At 38.1% G+C, this 14787-nt stretch overlaps 1 protein-coding gene across 2 annotated transcripts; it reads right to left on the reverse strand.

The window, feature by feature from the left end:
- Positions 1-9680: 9680 nt before the first annotated feature.
- LOC110772758 (cucurbitadienol 11-hydroxylase-like) lies at positions 9681-12253 on the reverse strand. 2 transcript variants are annotated; one of them, XM_088245186.1, is made up of 9 exons: positions 12017-12253; positions 11606-11933; positions 11356-11505; positions 11008-11256; positions 10830-10919; positions 10651-10729; positions 10456-10562; positions 10188-10288; positions 9681-10055 (listed from the first exon to the last, which is right to left on the reverse strand). In XM_088245186.1, exons 1-9 carry the CDS (start codon positions 12217-12219, stop codon positions 9962-9964), a joined length of 1401 nt encoding a protein of 466 aa, XP_088101312.1. In that variant the 5' UTR covers positions 12220-12253; the 3' UTR covers positions 9681-9961. The 2 variants fall into 2 exon arrangements, with proteins under 2 accessions (XP_088101312.1, XP_088101311.1); XM_088245185.1 differs by having other exon boundaries at positions 10188-10315; positions 12017-12250.
- Between the last annotated feature and the right edge of the window lie 2534 nt (positions 12254-14787).

Consider the following 14787-nt stretch of genomic DNA (forward strand, 5'->3'; position numbering starts at 1 on the left):
TCAATTGATTATGTTGAATTTCTTGTTATAGATGTGTACTTTCTCTAAAATGGCTTGTTCCTTATCATTCAATTGCTCAAATTAGCCACTATCATCTCAAGTAAATGATTCTTTGAAGGCATGAAGCTCATTTTTTTATTGTCTCTTTGAGTACTAGTTATAAACCAAGGGTTGGTTAGAGTGCCTCAAGGATATATATATCTTTCGAAGTGTGTTTTTGTGAAGTTCTAGATTATTTCGATGTGATTTTGTTCCAATTTCATTATGGGATTTTGTTACATCAAAATGAAAATCTCAAGGGTTATTTCAAAGTTGGTTTTGTGCCATTTGAATTTAAATTGATTTTTGTGAAATTTCAAAGTAGAGACTATCCTGCAGGAATTGTTTTGATTCTGCTGCATACCCTGTTTTGAATAAGTGTTTGAAAACTTCCTAAACTTGGATTTTCATGAAATTTTAGTATGTTTTACTTTCTCGTATTTTCTTCAGATCTGGAAAGTTTTATCCAACTTGGTTGTAAATTGTAATTTTGGTGATTTTTCAAAATAAAGTGTACAAACCTGGAAAAAAAAAAGAACGTTATGCAGCCTAGTCTGTTTTGGTTTCTATTTTGACATGCTTCCTTAACCCTAATTTTTATCAAATTTTGACAACTTTAATGTTTCTATGTCTAGTTGTGATCTGGAAAGTTTTACATTATTTTGATTTGAACTCAATATTTAGTGAATTTTCAAAGTTAACGTGTTCCAACCCAAATGTTTAGCAAAACTGAAATTTTAGTTTTAAATTGATGTTTTAAATTTTCTTTATGAGTCTAGAGCCAAATGTTCGGTTCATTTTTACACATGATTTTTCATGTTATTCTCCCACTATTTTGAGTTAGTTCTTGACATTTTATAGCTTTTTACTTCTTTTTTGTGTTTTAATAGGTTTTACCTTGGTTTGTATGAAAATGAGCTAAAAGTGCATTATTTGATATAAATTCTGTTTTTGTTCATTTTCGTAGGTCAACTTCGTGGCCTTGGATCAGCATGTTCCGGTCCTTGGATGAGGTGATGATCTTCATAAGACTTGTTCCAATGGATGTTAACTACAACATATCCAAATTTGAGCTCCATTGGGCAAGTGTAGCCTATCCAACCGATCGGACAATTGATGCTGGCTCTGGATGTTTGTTTTGGCCCAGTTTTCACCCCCACTTAATAGCATTTTATTTCTACTTGTTACCACACCTTTTGGTAACAATGGATTGCATTTGAGTGGCATTTCCTGAGTCAATTGGAGCCTTGGATTATACCTTAAAACAAGGCTTCATCATTTGCAAGGGGACAATGGGCAAAAGCTTTAGAGAAAGAATAAGTTTTATATTAAAAGTGAGCTGGAAAGAAGGGGCAGAAGTCAAAAGGGATTGCAATCAGATTTGGGGGAGCTTTGCAACGGGAGAGAGGACCACATCATTCCAGAATTGAGGAGCAGATTGGGAGCAAAAAGCTAAGGAAGGAGAACGAGGTGCAGCAAGGAAGAAGAGAGAAGACTTCCACCATTGAAAACTTCAAGCTTTCATCATTTCCAAATCTGTAAACTCTTTCTAGTTATATTTCGAATTTGTGTTTGAAATGATTATGAGGAACTAAACTCCATAGCTAGGGCTTAGGTTGAAGCCCTAAACATGATTACCTTATTGTTTTGATGCTTGAGTGTATGAATTTCTAGATATTGTTGATGAATTCCAATTCACCAAATTAATCTATCCTTGATGTGTGTTTTTCCTTGGTTGGCCATCTTTGAAAGCATGCTTCTTGAGATTGTTGGGATTATGTGTATCTTCATGTTATCCTAAGCAATAAATGGATAAGTAAGAATCATCCATGTGATTTGGTTTCTTGAATACCTAATGTAAACACCATGCTATTAGGATTCTTGTGATGTTCATATTCTCTTTGAACTTAATGGGTTCTCCTTGTAATTGAATCGAAGTACGAACCATACCTAGGTTCGGTTATGGGGAGGGCACAAGTATTGTAGCACGAACCATGCACTTTACGTATATTAGAGAGAATCAATGCGTCTTGAGCCACGACCCATGGTCTTGATTGCGAACATCTTCATCAACAAGTTTAGAGTTCATCACTTGAGTATCCATGAACATAGGTAGAATTGTTTAGGGTGGATTCCGAAACCCTAGTGTTTGTTACTTGGTACTTTCACATTTTGATAATTCATCTCTGCCATTCTCATTTAAATTCAAAGTCCATTTACTTTCATGCAATAGAATTAGGTCACTTGAACCAAACCAAAACCCCCCCCCCTCAATGTGTGTGTGAGTTGTGTGTTTGTTACATTGTGTGTCTTGTTTACTGAATTCTGTTTATTTTCGTAACTGTTTTGGACTTTTGGTCCGCGCTGTGTTCTTGAATTTTCTGTGCTGAATCCAACCGTATAAAGAACGTGAATTTTGGACGTACGGTTGGAAAGTTATAGGCAAAACACTGGATAGAGGTCGAAACTGAAAAACAGAGAAAACGAATCTGCCCAAAAACGACCGGTCGCTTTTACCTGACGACCAGTCGCTTTTCACGTCAAAATTTGAGTTTCGACTCTGCCCAAAAACGACCGGTCGCTTCTGCCTCACGACCGGTCGCTTTAGCACTGTTCATAGGTGATAAAAGGGTGATAAAAAGTGTTGTTTGTGTTTTTCTTTAGTTTTCTTGTGTTGTTTTATTTCTTTTACACTTCTTTACTCATTTCTAGTTTCCCTATTTCATTTGTGCATTTGTGGTGTGTTAATTAAGTGTTCTCTTTGTACTCAAATTAGAACTTATAGGAAGCCGACAAGTTCTTCGTGGGATCGACCCCGTACTTACATAATCTATACTTCAATAGATTCGTGCACTTGCGGGTATTTTTAATTGGTTGTTTGCACATTAATTTGTGTCCTTTTAGGAATGCAACACCAAACCACCTGATTTTAAACATCCCAAAGAGTAGAACTATTGTAGGAGGGGAATAGATTAGTTTTTCCTTGACGCTTGGTTCTATGCTTGCTTGGATGTGAGGTTAAGGGAGTAACAATCGAGTCGAACAACTTATCGAGTGTTTTATGGGGTTTTAGGTCAACGTGCGTTGGTAGGACACTCAAACTTGTTTCCTTATTTCCAGTGAATTTTAATCAGTAAATTATCTTAACTAGGTGTTCTACTCTGCGTACTTTCGAGGACGAAACCACACAAGGTTAAGCTAGTTGGACATGAGGTAGGGTTTCCTGATTTCCCAATGATAGGGCTATGTCACTTTTAATCTTGGTGATTATATATAGTACTATAAATATGAATCTTATTGTTGCGTTGCTTGGTGAATACTATTTGATGTTATGTGAATATTATTGTTGATGTTTCTCCATGGATATTATTTGATGTTGAGTAAATATTATTATGTATGTGATTAAGCTTGGAATATTATTGTTATTATCTATATTATTATTCTGCAGAGATAAATGATGTTTGCGCTGCATTACATATGCATCATAAAGATAGTGGTGTTTGGGGTGTGTGTGTGTCGTTTGAGGTATATCTAAGGGGTGGGAGAAGGCCTTAGATATATCTAAGTAAATTAAATGTGGAATATATTCAAGTGATGGGAGCAGAGCTTGAATATATTGAGGTGATGGGAGCAGGGCCTCTAATGTAAAGTGAAAGATGAGAAATTCGTAAAGAAAAGAAAATTGGGTTAAGGGACAGATGGGCACTAGCTCATATTTTAGGGTATTCGGAGCCACAGTGGTAAAACACATGGTATGGGACATGCAAGCTTGTTGCCCTACGGTATGAATTAGTGGGATTAGAAGGGAGTGAGTTCATGACATCATCGCATATGCAAATTTATTTATCTTGTCTGATTACATAATTATCATATACCTTGTGTTGTTTGATGCATGACACTTTAATTAACTGTGATATAGCTGACCTTGAGGGGTTTGACGGTACTCTACTGGGCATTAGAATGCTCATAACCTAATAGATTGTGCAGGATTAAAGAAGAAGTTTGAGAAAGCGGGTTCAACTAAGCTGCTGGGCTTTTATTGTTGATTTGTGTAATTAATATTTGTAAGTAGTCAATTGTTTGTTAAAGATCTTAGTGTGTAGTTAACTACAAGTTACTCCGACTCTGATTTTGTGATGTTAAGTAAATTTGTATTATTTTGTGGCTCTATTTCTCATCATATCATGGTTGTAGGATTTTATTCTTATGACTATGGTATGACTCACACCATGATTCGGGAATATTCATTGTTTTCGAATCGGGTCGTGACACCAATTCTCCTTTGTCTCAGAATCAACAACTCCAAAAGCTAGAGGATAAACCTTGCAAAACAGAACCAAAAGCACCAGTATAAGCAACAAACGGAAACTCAGTGCAATTTATGAAAACAAATCTAGTCAAATTTGAAAGGAAACCAAAAGACAAATCCATGATCAAAGTACTAAAACTAAGTTCAAAACACATATAAGTTCATGAGCGGGTGTAACATTCCCATAGACTTGCAAATATTATTCTGAAATTGAATTATGAAACAAGAAGTTTCTGGTCAAAAACTGCATTGCAGTTTCTAGTCAAAAACTGCAACAAACAGAAACTGCAGTGTAGTTTATGAACACAAATCTGCTCAAGTGTGAAAAGAAAACTAAAGGAAAAGTCATGATCAAAGTACTAAAACTAAGTTCAAAATACATTTAAGTTCATGAGCAGATGCAACATTCTCATAGACTTGAAAAAATTATTAAGAAATCGAATTATGAAACAAGAAACTGCACTTCTGCTCAAAAACTGCAACAAATGAAATCTGCAATGCATTTTATGAATGCTCAAAGAACAATTGACAACATACAAGCAATATTACACAAAACAGTAATGCAGATTACACAAAAATCCAATACAGTATAGTAACCATATTTTGATTCCCATTCTTTCCGGAAGCACAAAGAAGCTGCCCCTTGTACTTGCTCTTCAAAAATGTAGCATCAATGAACAACAAGGGTATGCAATATTGAAATCAAGTAATGGAACCGCCAAACAATACAAAAAACCAAACGATACAGAAACACACCAACTACAACCCTCCAACTTCTTATTCGAACAAACATCAATCACCCACTTCTTGTCATTTCCGGCATATAAAAAATTAAATCCTATTTCAAGAGCATACATGCACAATTTCAACCGGAACTCATCTACAACAACATCAAACCTCTGCCCTACATGAAGTATGTACGTCTCCCACTCATTCGACAACAAAGGCTTAGCACTTGCTCTCTTCGACCTGCCCAAAAATTCATTTGTCTTTGACAGTACTAGAACACGACGACTCACCTTTTTCACATGCTATCAACTCCTTATTTCCACAAAAATCACCACTATACTCATGTAACATTCCCATAGACTTGCAAATATTAGTCTGAAATCGAATTATGAAAAAAGAAACTACACTGACTGAAATAAACGGAAACTACAGTGCACTTTATGAGAAAACATATGCTCAAATTTGAATAGAAACCATAAGGAAAAGCCGTGTTCAAAGTACTAAAACTAATATCAAAACACATTTAACTCCATAAGCAGTTGTAACATTGACATACACTTCCAAAGCAGTTTATGAAACAAGAGACTGCAATAAATAGACGTAGTTTATGACAGAAAATCAAAACAAATTCAAGTCCATAAACAGTTGTAACATTGCCATACACTTCCAATGTAGTCTATGAAACCAGAAACTGCAGTTTCTGCTAACCAAAAGGAAACTACGATCAAAGTACTAAAACTAAATTCCAAAAACATATAAGTCGATATAAACGAAAACAGATACCTCAACGCCTAGGACTGCCAAAAATCTCCCCAACCAAACAACAGCTCAAAATCAAATCTGATCACAAAACGAAGAAGATAGGGTTTAACATTGAACACCACAAGATCGTGCCACAAAACTGAGCTCAAAATACCCGAACTAAGGAGAACAGAAATCACCTAAAACTGACCGTCATTCCGCATGAAAATCGAACGAAAATAGAAAATCGAAGGAAAACCTACCAAAAAATTGAAGCTCCAATGGCAGAACGAGAACTAGAAATCCAAAACCTCGAAGCCGAAGGAAAATGAAAGAGAAAGACCAAATCGCGCGTAGTTTAAACAGCTAGGGGTAAAAGCGTCATTTATTTTGTAAGATTTAAAGATGGGCCATGCTTTTTAAGAAGAATGGTAGCATTGTCCTTTCAGTTTTTATTTTTAAGCTGGCCCAACGAATCTAGGCTTCCTCTTTGGCCTAATCCAAAATAACAATTCTTTCCTAGGTATTAAAACCCAAACCAAAATACCCAATGTCTCAAATACTAATGAGTAAAGTTAATTATGTCTAATACCTAATTTTTCTTCGACTTTATTAGGACTGGAGCCATTCATTACATGAGACTTTCTATTTTCAACTTTCCAATATGAGGCTTTTTACATTCACATTTTCACACGCTCCCGCACGTGTGATGAATTTTCAAATTTATCACATAGACAATACATATTAGGTGATGTGGAGCACATTTGCAATTAACTGATGTTTTTATATCGCCTGAAAAGATTCGGATGAGATTGTACTTTGCTTTACATATCTGGTCTTGCCAAATTTGGCATATGTTGTTGACTATGGTGTACATTCTTATTGGTATTCTCTAAAAACAACTTAAACTAATTAAGAAATATTATCCTTGTTTTGGGGTCAAATACTAAGAAAATGATGATGATGGTTCGTGTCCATCATTCAGATTTAGAAAAACATAACATGGCAGACAGGCTCACCAGATTTGCTAGTATATTTTTTAGGCTGATATTCAAAGATTGATGATCATGATAATACCAAAAATAATAATGGCTTCGGTCAAAATGGACGGCCCGATAGAATTTAATTTCGTCTGCCAGACTTACACATGGCCTCAATCTGAGAACTTATCTCCAGACAGAGTGATGTTTAAAAGTGGGGAAAGCCTGTTAAGTCAATTTCTCCAATGCCCAACAGATTATCCATTAAGTTAAATTCTAACTTTTACTGTATATTTCACAACAAGCTTTCCCAACTGTATATTTCACAACAAGCCGCCCAACTGTCCGTGGGCCTTCAGTGGATGGCTCGAGGAGGCTGGGTTCAAGTAGGGAGAGTCGTTCTTTGTTGAGTGTCGCGATATATGGACTTTACATGTGTACTGGCAGCCTTCATTATAGAATTTCGCCGAGTAAGGATGGGAACGAGGCATGAATCCGGAACAAGTACCCGAGAACTATTCTTCACTTTTCTTGGGCTTGCATAAAATCTCCATACATTCTTTTTTTATTTTTATGTTATGTTATGTTTTATTTGTCAAACAAAATAGGGTAAATATTCAGTTATGCTAAGATACGTTCATATTATTATTCTTCTCCAATATGGAGGTATTTATACAAGTACAAAGATGTGTTAACCCTAAATAAAATAGGAAATATATATAAATTAAAATATGAAGTAAATCTCTATTACAATCGGACTAAATAATAATTGGTAAGTAACCAAAATTCTAATGAAATAAGGAACCAAAATCCTAACTAAGTACTAAGTAAGGACTCGCCAACACTCCCCCTCAAGTTGCGCAAAGATATTTCGCACGCCCAACTTGACAAGCGAGTCACAGAACACCATACTTGAGAAGCACCAATTGTAGAGAAGGTCTTTTCATCAACCACGAGTGAAACAAGTGACAAACTAAAGCAAAGTTCGCAGCGAAAACACAAGAGCAAACCCTAAAAAATAGGGCACATAGCAGAACACAGAAAACCTGTGAGCACAGCAGCAGATAAGGCTGAACACAGAAACCCTGTGAGCACGGCAATAGGTAAGGCAGAACACTGAAACCCTGTGAGTACGGTAGTAGATAAGGCAGAACACAGAAGCCCTGTGAACACAGCAAAAGCAAAGGCAACCAAGGACTCGCCAACATTATTTTCTCAAAACTTCACATATTAGTCACATGATCAATTATCATAATGAGGAAGTTGAGGACGTAAAGTAAACCTAGGCTTAGTAGTCTATGTCTACATGTTGCTGTTTTTTGATAGGATCCCGAGGGCTCTTTAGTCTTTTGAAATTTGGCCAGTTGTCATTATATGACTGGTTATGTTAAGAGATATGTACATTGGGTAAAGGTTGAACAAGGTTTCAACACTTTTACGTAATATATGGGAAATTTTATGACGTATTATCATCGTTTATTGTAATAAACTCTGCAAACTCATGAAGCTCCCAATCTTTGAGGAATTATTTGAAACCCTAGAGTCAGATTCAAGTTTCAACAAGATAGATAAGTCTAAATATTTGTTTTCGGCTTTTCCAATTAGACAATTTTATTGCTGCACATTCAAGAATAACATCTGAACAAGATGAAGACAAAATAATCTCAGTTTTTCTTCTCTTCCAACTCGATGTGAGTTTTATTTTGAGTATTTTTATGTTATTGTACTGGGTGTGCGAACTTTGTTCTAGACTTGGTTTGAGTTTAGATGTTCTTTCCCAGTTGTGTTACGGTTCTATTGTGCCATTGGTTTGTGCTTTGTACACTCCCCTATTTGGCGTTTTAATGAAATGAGATATGATTTCGACCAAAAAAAAAAAAAAAACAAACTCGATGTGAATGCCATCCCCAAATCCTAACATGGGATTTCGAGCAATGCGTGCCCCTTTGATCGTTGTCCACCTATTAACAGAAATTCAAACGATGGTTGGTTAAGATCTGTCAAGAACTGCATACACAATTTTTGAAACTTGAGATCCAAATGAGATAAAACAAGAGGGCAAAGAAATGTGTTAAGTTTCTGATGTTGAACTGTGTGTATTCTTCAACACTCCACCACATGTGAGACCACTTTTTAGTGGGCCACACATGCAACTAATTTCACATCGGTCACTTTTTTATATATATATATTTTATATTTTTTTAATTTGGGGTTTTGTTTGATTTGGGTTTAATCGGGCCAAGTCAACCGACCTGCTTTGATACCATGTTAAGATTTTAGAGAGACAGACCCTTGGCCCACCACTAGCAACATCGATATTGTCCCCAACTTAACCACCAATTTAGCATGTGTGGGGTTTCATTACATGGGACTTTCTATTTTCAACTTTCCAACGGCTTTTTACATTCACATTCTCACACAACCCCACAAGTGTGATGAATTTTCAAGCCTATCACGTGGACAACACATATTGGGTGACGTGGAGCACGTGTGACCGTTAGGCTTTCACACGTGGACTAACTTGGCTCTAATATCATGAAGGAAGTTGAGGTTCCCCCCATTGCCAATTGGTTTTGGGGTGGAACCTCAATTTCCTTCATGGTATCGGAAAATTCACCATTCTTTTGATCTTCATCTCATTGATTTGTTTGTTGGTTGAGAGATTTTTCATAATTTGTAGAGCATTGGTATGAGAAATCTTCCATCTTTGTTAAAAATCAAACCTAGGACCTCTGGAGTAAATACTCGTATTCAACCAATGAATATGAACAATAATAATATTGGTCCAATCCAAGGTATTTTAACGTATTAAAAAAATTTACAAATTTTACGCAGATTTATTAATACTTTCATATTGTGGATTCCTTAGTATGCATTGGCAGTTAAAAAAGGTAAACTTAAAATTTGTTATTTATTAAATCAAAAGAAACAAGGAGGCTGAATCCCCAAACAACCAGATAGAACAACTCATTTAGAACAACTCGTAGTTAATATTTGATAACTAGAAGGCCTTTTTAGTGCACAACCCTCAATTGTTCCAACTTCTTATATAGATTTTCCTGTTTTTGGGCTAATTCATAACTTAATTGCACGTTATTTTTAATTATAGGTACATCTAGACAAGTGCTCGATCATTTCCCATAAACAGAATTTGAAAAGTATCTCAGTTTTTCTTCTCCGAGAGCTTAATGTGAATGCTTGCCCCAAATCCTAACACATGCGTTCGAGCAATGGGTCCCGCTTTGATCCTTTTCCAGCTATGAACAAAAAAGTTAAAATCCAAAAGATGATTAAGCTCTATCAAAAACCTTGTAGGCACACAGTATATTTGTAACTTGTGGTGAGAAAATGAGATAAAAAATAAGAGGGGAATGGTGAAATGTACGTACCTATATTTGGTGACCATGACATGGAGAAAGGTGGCCAAGAACACCCTACTATACTCTGCCCCTGCGCATTGTCTCGATCCTCGACCAAACGGCATGAAGTTCTTCGATATAACAAGGGAGTCAAGGTCCTAGTTTCCATAAAATATTTACACACACACATATATATATATATGTGCGTATAAACAAAATTAGCTTATTTTGGAAAAATGGCAATATTACTCTCAAGTTACAACATCAAACCCCTCCCTTCCTCCCCACGAAAACGCACCTTCCAACGCCACGGATTGAACTCGAGGGGATCCTTGAATGTGTTGGGACTTAGTTGAAGTGCAGAGGTGAGAGCCACAATCGTCCAACCTGCTGGAATTGTAAATCCTGCAAAGCATGTACTTCAACATTTTAGTGAAAAAAACATTGGCAGTTAGAAACTAAAGGCCTAAGCTATTTGTAACCAAGGACGTACCCTTTACTGGGATATCTTTCAAAGCTCTGCGTAGCAATGCAGGTGCAACATTTCCCAGTCTAAGAGTTTCATTGATAACCTATGTTTTCCAAAGACCAGCAAGTTAATAAGACTTTTTCCATAGTAAAGTGTGAGTAGAAACAACATGTTGCGCTTGTGTACTTTGTAGAACTAATTACCTGACGAGTGAAAGTCATCGATTTATATTCGTCCCATGTGAGTGAGAAATTTGCATTTTCTCTGTTTTTGAGAAGTGCCTCATTCTCAGCCTTGACGACAAAAGATATTTGATTATTTGTGACATATGTAGAAAATTAAAGAACTTGTTAAATTGATGCGTAAACTTTGTGTACTTACAGTCAACTCTTTTAAAGCTGCAGGATGCTCTGCAAGTAAACTGAAAGCTAATGCCAATATTGATGAAATAGGCTCAAAGCCAGCAAACAAGGCCCCAAATACGACATAAACAGCAAAATCCTCGGACAAGAACTTCTCTTTGTCCACGTCGCTGCTGATTTGGTCAAGGAAATCTCCTCGACGTGTGTCCGGTGACATGCGTCTCTTCTTTAGCATATCCCTCAGCATTGTTGTTATCTTGTTGCCGTCCTGAATAGGTACCAAAGCTTTAAATATCTTTATGGTATCTGATTGAATAATTGAAACAAATTTCGCATGTTTTGATAAACAAACCATTTTGAATACTACCTTTAAACAATTATGGTATGCTGTACCAGGAACATTCAAGGGAAATGACAAAAAACTGCTCATGATTCTAAAAAATTTATCACTGAGGTTATCAGATGATGTTTCAGCATCATAACCAATCATATGCTTGGCACCAAAATTTAAGAGCATCTGCGACGGTGAGAAAAGATAATTTTAGTATAAACAATAAGCGCAGTGGATCATAATAACTAATAGATAAGTGATTAAGTAGTTGGGTTAAAAATTTTACAACTGAGCTAGCATGTTTAACTTCAACAGATGCCTGACTTGACCAGGAGGCTAGAGTTTTGACGACCGTTTTTTCTATTAGAGGGAGCAACTTTTCCTGAAGCGTCTCAGTGCCCAAGTGATTTAATGCAATGCTCCTTAAGTACTTGTGAACGACACTACCGGCTGTCTTTATCTCGCCAGAAAGATTGAAGATCTTGGCAAATGAGTCGAAGAGCCCTAGTTCAACTAGCTTGCCTTCTTGTTGAAAGAGGTAACTATTGAATTCGGGATCGACTGAGACTACAATTGGTCTACCAGCCAAACTAGTCCGAAATATTGGGCCATATCTGCAAGGCAGAGAAGAATTTAAGCGAGAAATGAAACTAGAATTTCTTATGGTAAATTGAGTAGCCATAGTTTATTTACTTACTTTTGAAGTCTCTTCTTATAGAAAGGATGAAGATCAAGGGAATAGCTCTTAGTCATCGCATTGAGAGTCTCTCCAACGAGAGGCCAGCCCATAGAACCCGGAGGGAGAACCCCATTGCATTTTGGATTTCTCCATTGTGTAATCCAGTGAGTAATGTATGTCACCAGCAAAACTACCAAACTCAATCCAACAACAGCCCACATTTTCAGATCAGAGAAAGAATTGTAGTCTTGTTGGTTCACCTCCCTTCTCTTTATAGATATATCATATATCTCACTGCAAAAGAGGCCATCACTGGAGATGGTGCTGTTGGTGTTAAATGTATTAAAGTCTCTGTGCGTGCCAAATCTACTTACCTAACCCTAAAAAGCTTGTGTCTTAACGTTAAAATCTATCTAGTTGCAGTAGGGTATTTTAAGTTAGTTTTCTAGAATTCCATCTAGATAAGTATTCTAAACGTGCATCAAAATTTTTAATCTTGCTCATCAATCCACGGGACCACGGCGTATAAATGTAAATCACTCCACAGACTCAACTCATCAACACTGATTTATTTTGGAAGTCTATTATAAGTTTGGTCGAACCTCATGTTTAGTTAGGTTATGGGAGGTGTAGCCTTCTTGCATTCTAGCTCAATATGAAATACTCTTTTTATTTTTTTTTGAAAAGAAAATTCGGACAATTTTATTGCTCAAGAAATACCATTATCGTCGTTAATTAGGAGTTTCTAGTCACTAAATACATGCTCGAAATTTGTCTACGTACAGTCAACTCCTGCAAAACTGAAGAATGCTTTGCTAGTAAACTGAAGGCTAAATCCAGTAATGGTGAAATAGACTCAAACGTAGCAAATAAGCCCCCAAATATCAGCGGCAGTGCAAAATCCTCCGTCAAGAACTTTTCAGTTCTATCATAGGTACGAAATGTCCAGTTATTTCCCTTTCTTTTTTATTTTATTTTATTAAGAAAACAGAATAACTCTCTCAATTTTTCTTCTTTGAAGGACGTATGTATGAGATTTTTTTTCGCTTAAGTTTCATAATTTATATGCTCACTAACCAGAAACAAAACAAAGAATATAAGTTGTCTTCTCTATTGGAGGGCGCCGCCATTTTGTTCGTGGTTGATTTTAGGTCCAAATGTATTAAAATTTCAGTGCATTCAAAATTCTATTTACGTAGGCACGCTAAATTTTTATTTTATTTTATTTTTTAGTCAAAGTTAGGAAGGGGAATGGAGGGAGGAAACTCATACACATAGGTATTTCGGACCACTTGGGAGCACACTTGTTTGTACCATATCTGACCCTCCACTCATACAACGACACGTGGATCATAGAAGCTCACCCAAGTACCCAAGGCCTCGAACAATCGGCATCGGCTACCGATGACATTGTCTCAAAGCTGCAAACAACCGATACAGGCCCAGCTCGTCTACAATCGGCACCCCATACCGATTGTACATAATCAGCCTTGAAGCACCCGCCCGAAATATCTAAGGACTCGTGTCAACCTCACAGGGCCCTCCCACGAGTCCCACATCGGAAATGAACACCACAAGCATCCCAAATGCCCTCTATAAATACACCCCTTCACCATCAACAAAGGGGTAAGACTTTTCAGCTTGACTTTTATACTTCTATATGGTCAACAGCAAGAGCTCTTAAAACAACAAACTTACTTCGGCATCGGAGGGTCTTAGGCTGGTTCCACACCGGTTCCATAGACCTTACGAGTCCCGACTTCTTTCTATTCAGGATCGGCATCCAAGGACAGGAAGAATCGGCATCCAACATCCAATCGATCTCTCGATCGTCCATCCCACTTGTAAGTTGCACTCATCTCTATCTATTCAAGATTTAGCGCCAACAGATTGGCGCCGTCTGTGGGAAACGACACAAAACGCTATGTCGTTCTCCTTCACGAGTGCTCTCGGCACCCTTTTGAGCCATGCCCTCGGCACCTCCTACAATCGGCCTTCGGCGCCCTTGCATCATTCGGCGCGTGCGATGTCTTCACATCCCCCAATGATCCGGCATCTGCCTTCGGCCTTCGGCGCCCCTGCATCATTCGGCGCGTGCGATGTCTTCACATCCCCCAATGATTCGGTATCTGCCTTCGGCCTACGGCGCCCTTGCATCATTCGGCGTGTGCGATGTCTTCACATCCCCCCAATGATTCGGTATCTGCCTTCGGCGCCCTTGCATCATTCGGCGCGTGCGATGTCTTCACATCCCCCAATGATCCGGCATCTGCCTTCGGCCTTCGGCCTTCGGCGCCCCTGCATCATTCGGCGCGTGCGATGTCTTCACATCCCCCAATGATTCGGTATCTGCCTTCGGCCTACGGCGCCCTTGCATCATTCGGCGTGTGCGATGTCTTCACATCCCCCCAATGATTCGGTATCTGCCTTCGGCGCCCTTGCATCATTCGGCGCGTGCGATGTCTTCACATCCCCCAATGATCCGGCATCTGCCTTCGGCCTTCGGCCTTCGGCGCCCCTGCATCATTCGGCGCGTGCGATGTCTTCACATCCCCCAATGATTCGGTATCTGCCTTCGGCCTACGGCGCCCTTGCATCATTCGGCGTGTGCGATGTCTTCACATCCCCCCAATGATTCGGTATCTGCCTTCGGCCTTCGGCGCCCCTGCATCATTCGGCGCGTGCGATGTCTTCACATCCCCCAATGATTCGGTATCTGCCTTCGGCCTACGGCGCCCTTGCATCATTCGGCGTGTGCGATGTCTTCACATCCCCCCAATGATTCGGTA

Source organism: Prunus avium, chromosome 8, assembly GCF_965620075.1.
Source record: "Prunus avium chromosome 8, drPruAviu1.hap1.1, whole genome shotgun sequence".
In the NCBI taxonomy this organism is placed as follows: Eukaryota; Viridiplantae; Streptophyta; class Magnoliopsida; order Rosales; family Rosaceae; genus Prunus; species Prunus avium.

What these genes read in the sequence shown, in the direction of transcription:
- LOC110772758 (XM_088245185.1), bottom strand. Translation starts at nt 12,219, where the DNA reads ATGTGGGCTGTTGTTGGATTGAGTTTGGTAGTTTTGCTGGTGACATAC. An exon ending in CATACCATAATTGTTTAAAG is followed by an intron (nt 11,257 to 11,355) that starts GTAGTATTCAAA and finishes GTACCTATTCAG; the next exon opens with GACGGCAACAAGATAACAAC. An exon ending in TCAATCCGTGGCGTTGGAAG is followed by an intron (nt 10,316 to 10,455) that starts GTGCGTTTTCGT and finishes TATGGAAACTAG; the next exon opens with GACCTTGACTCCCTTGTTAT.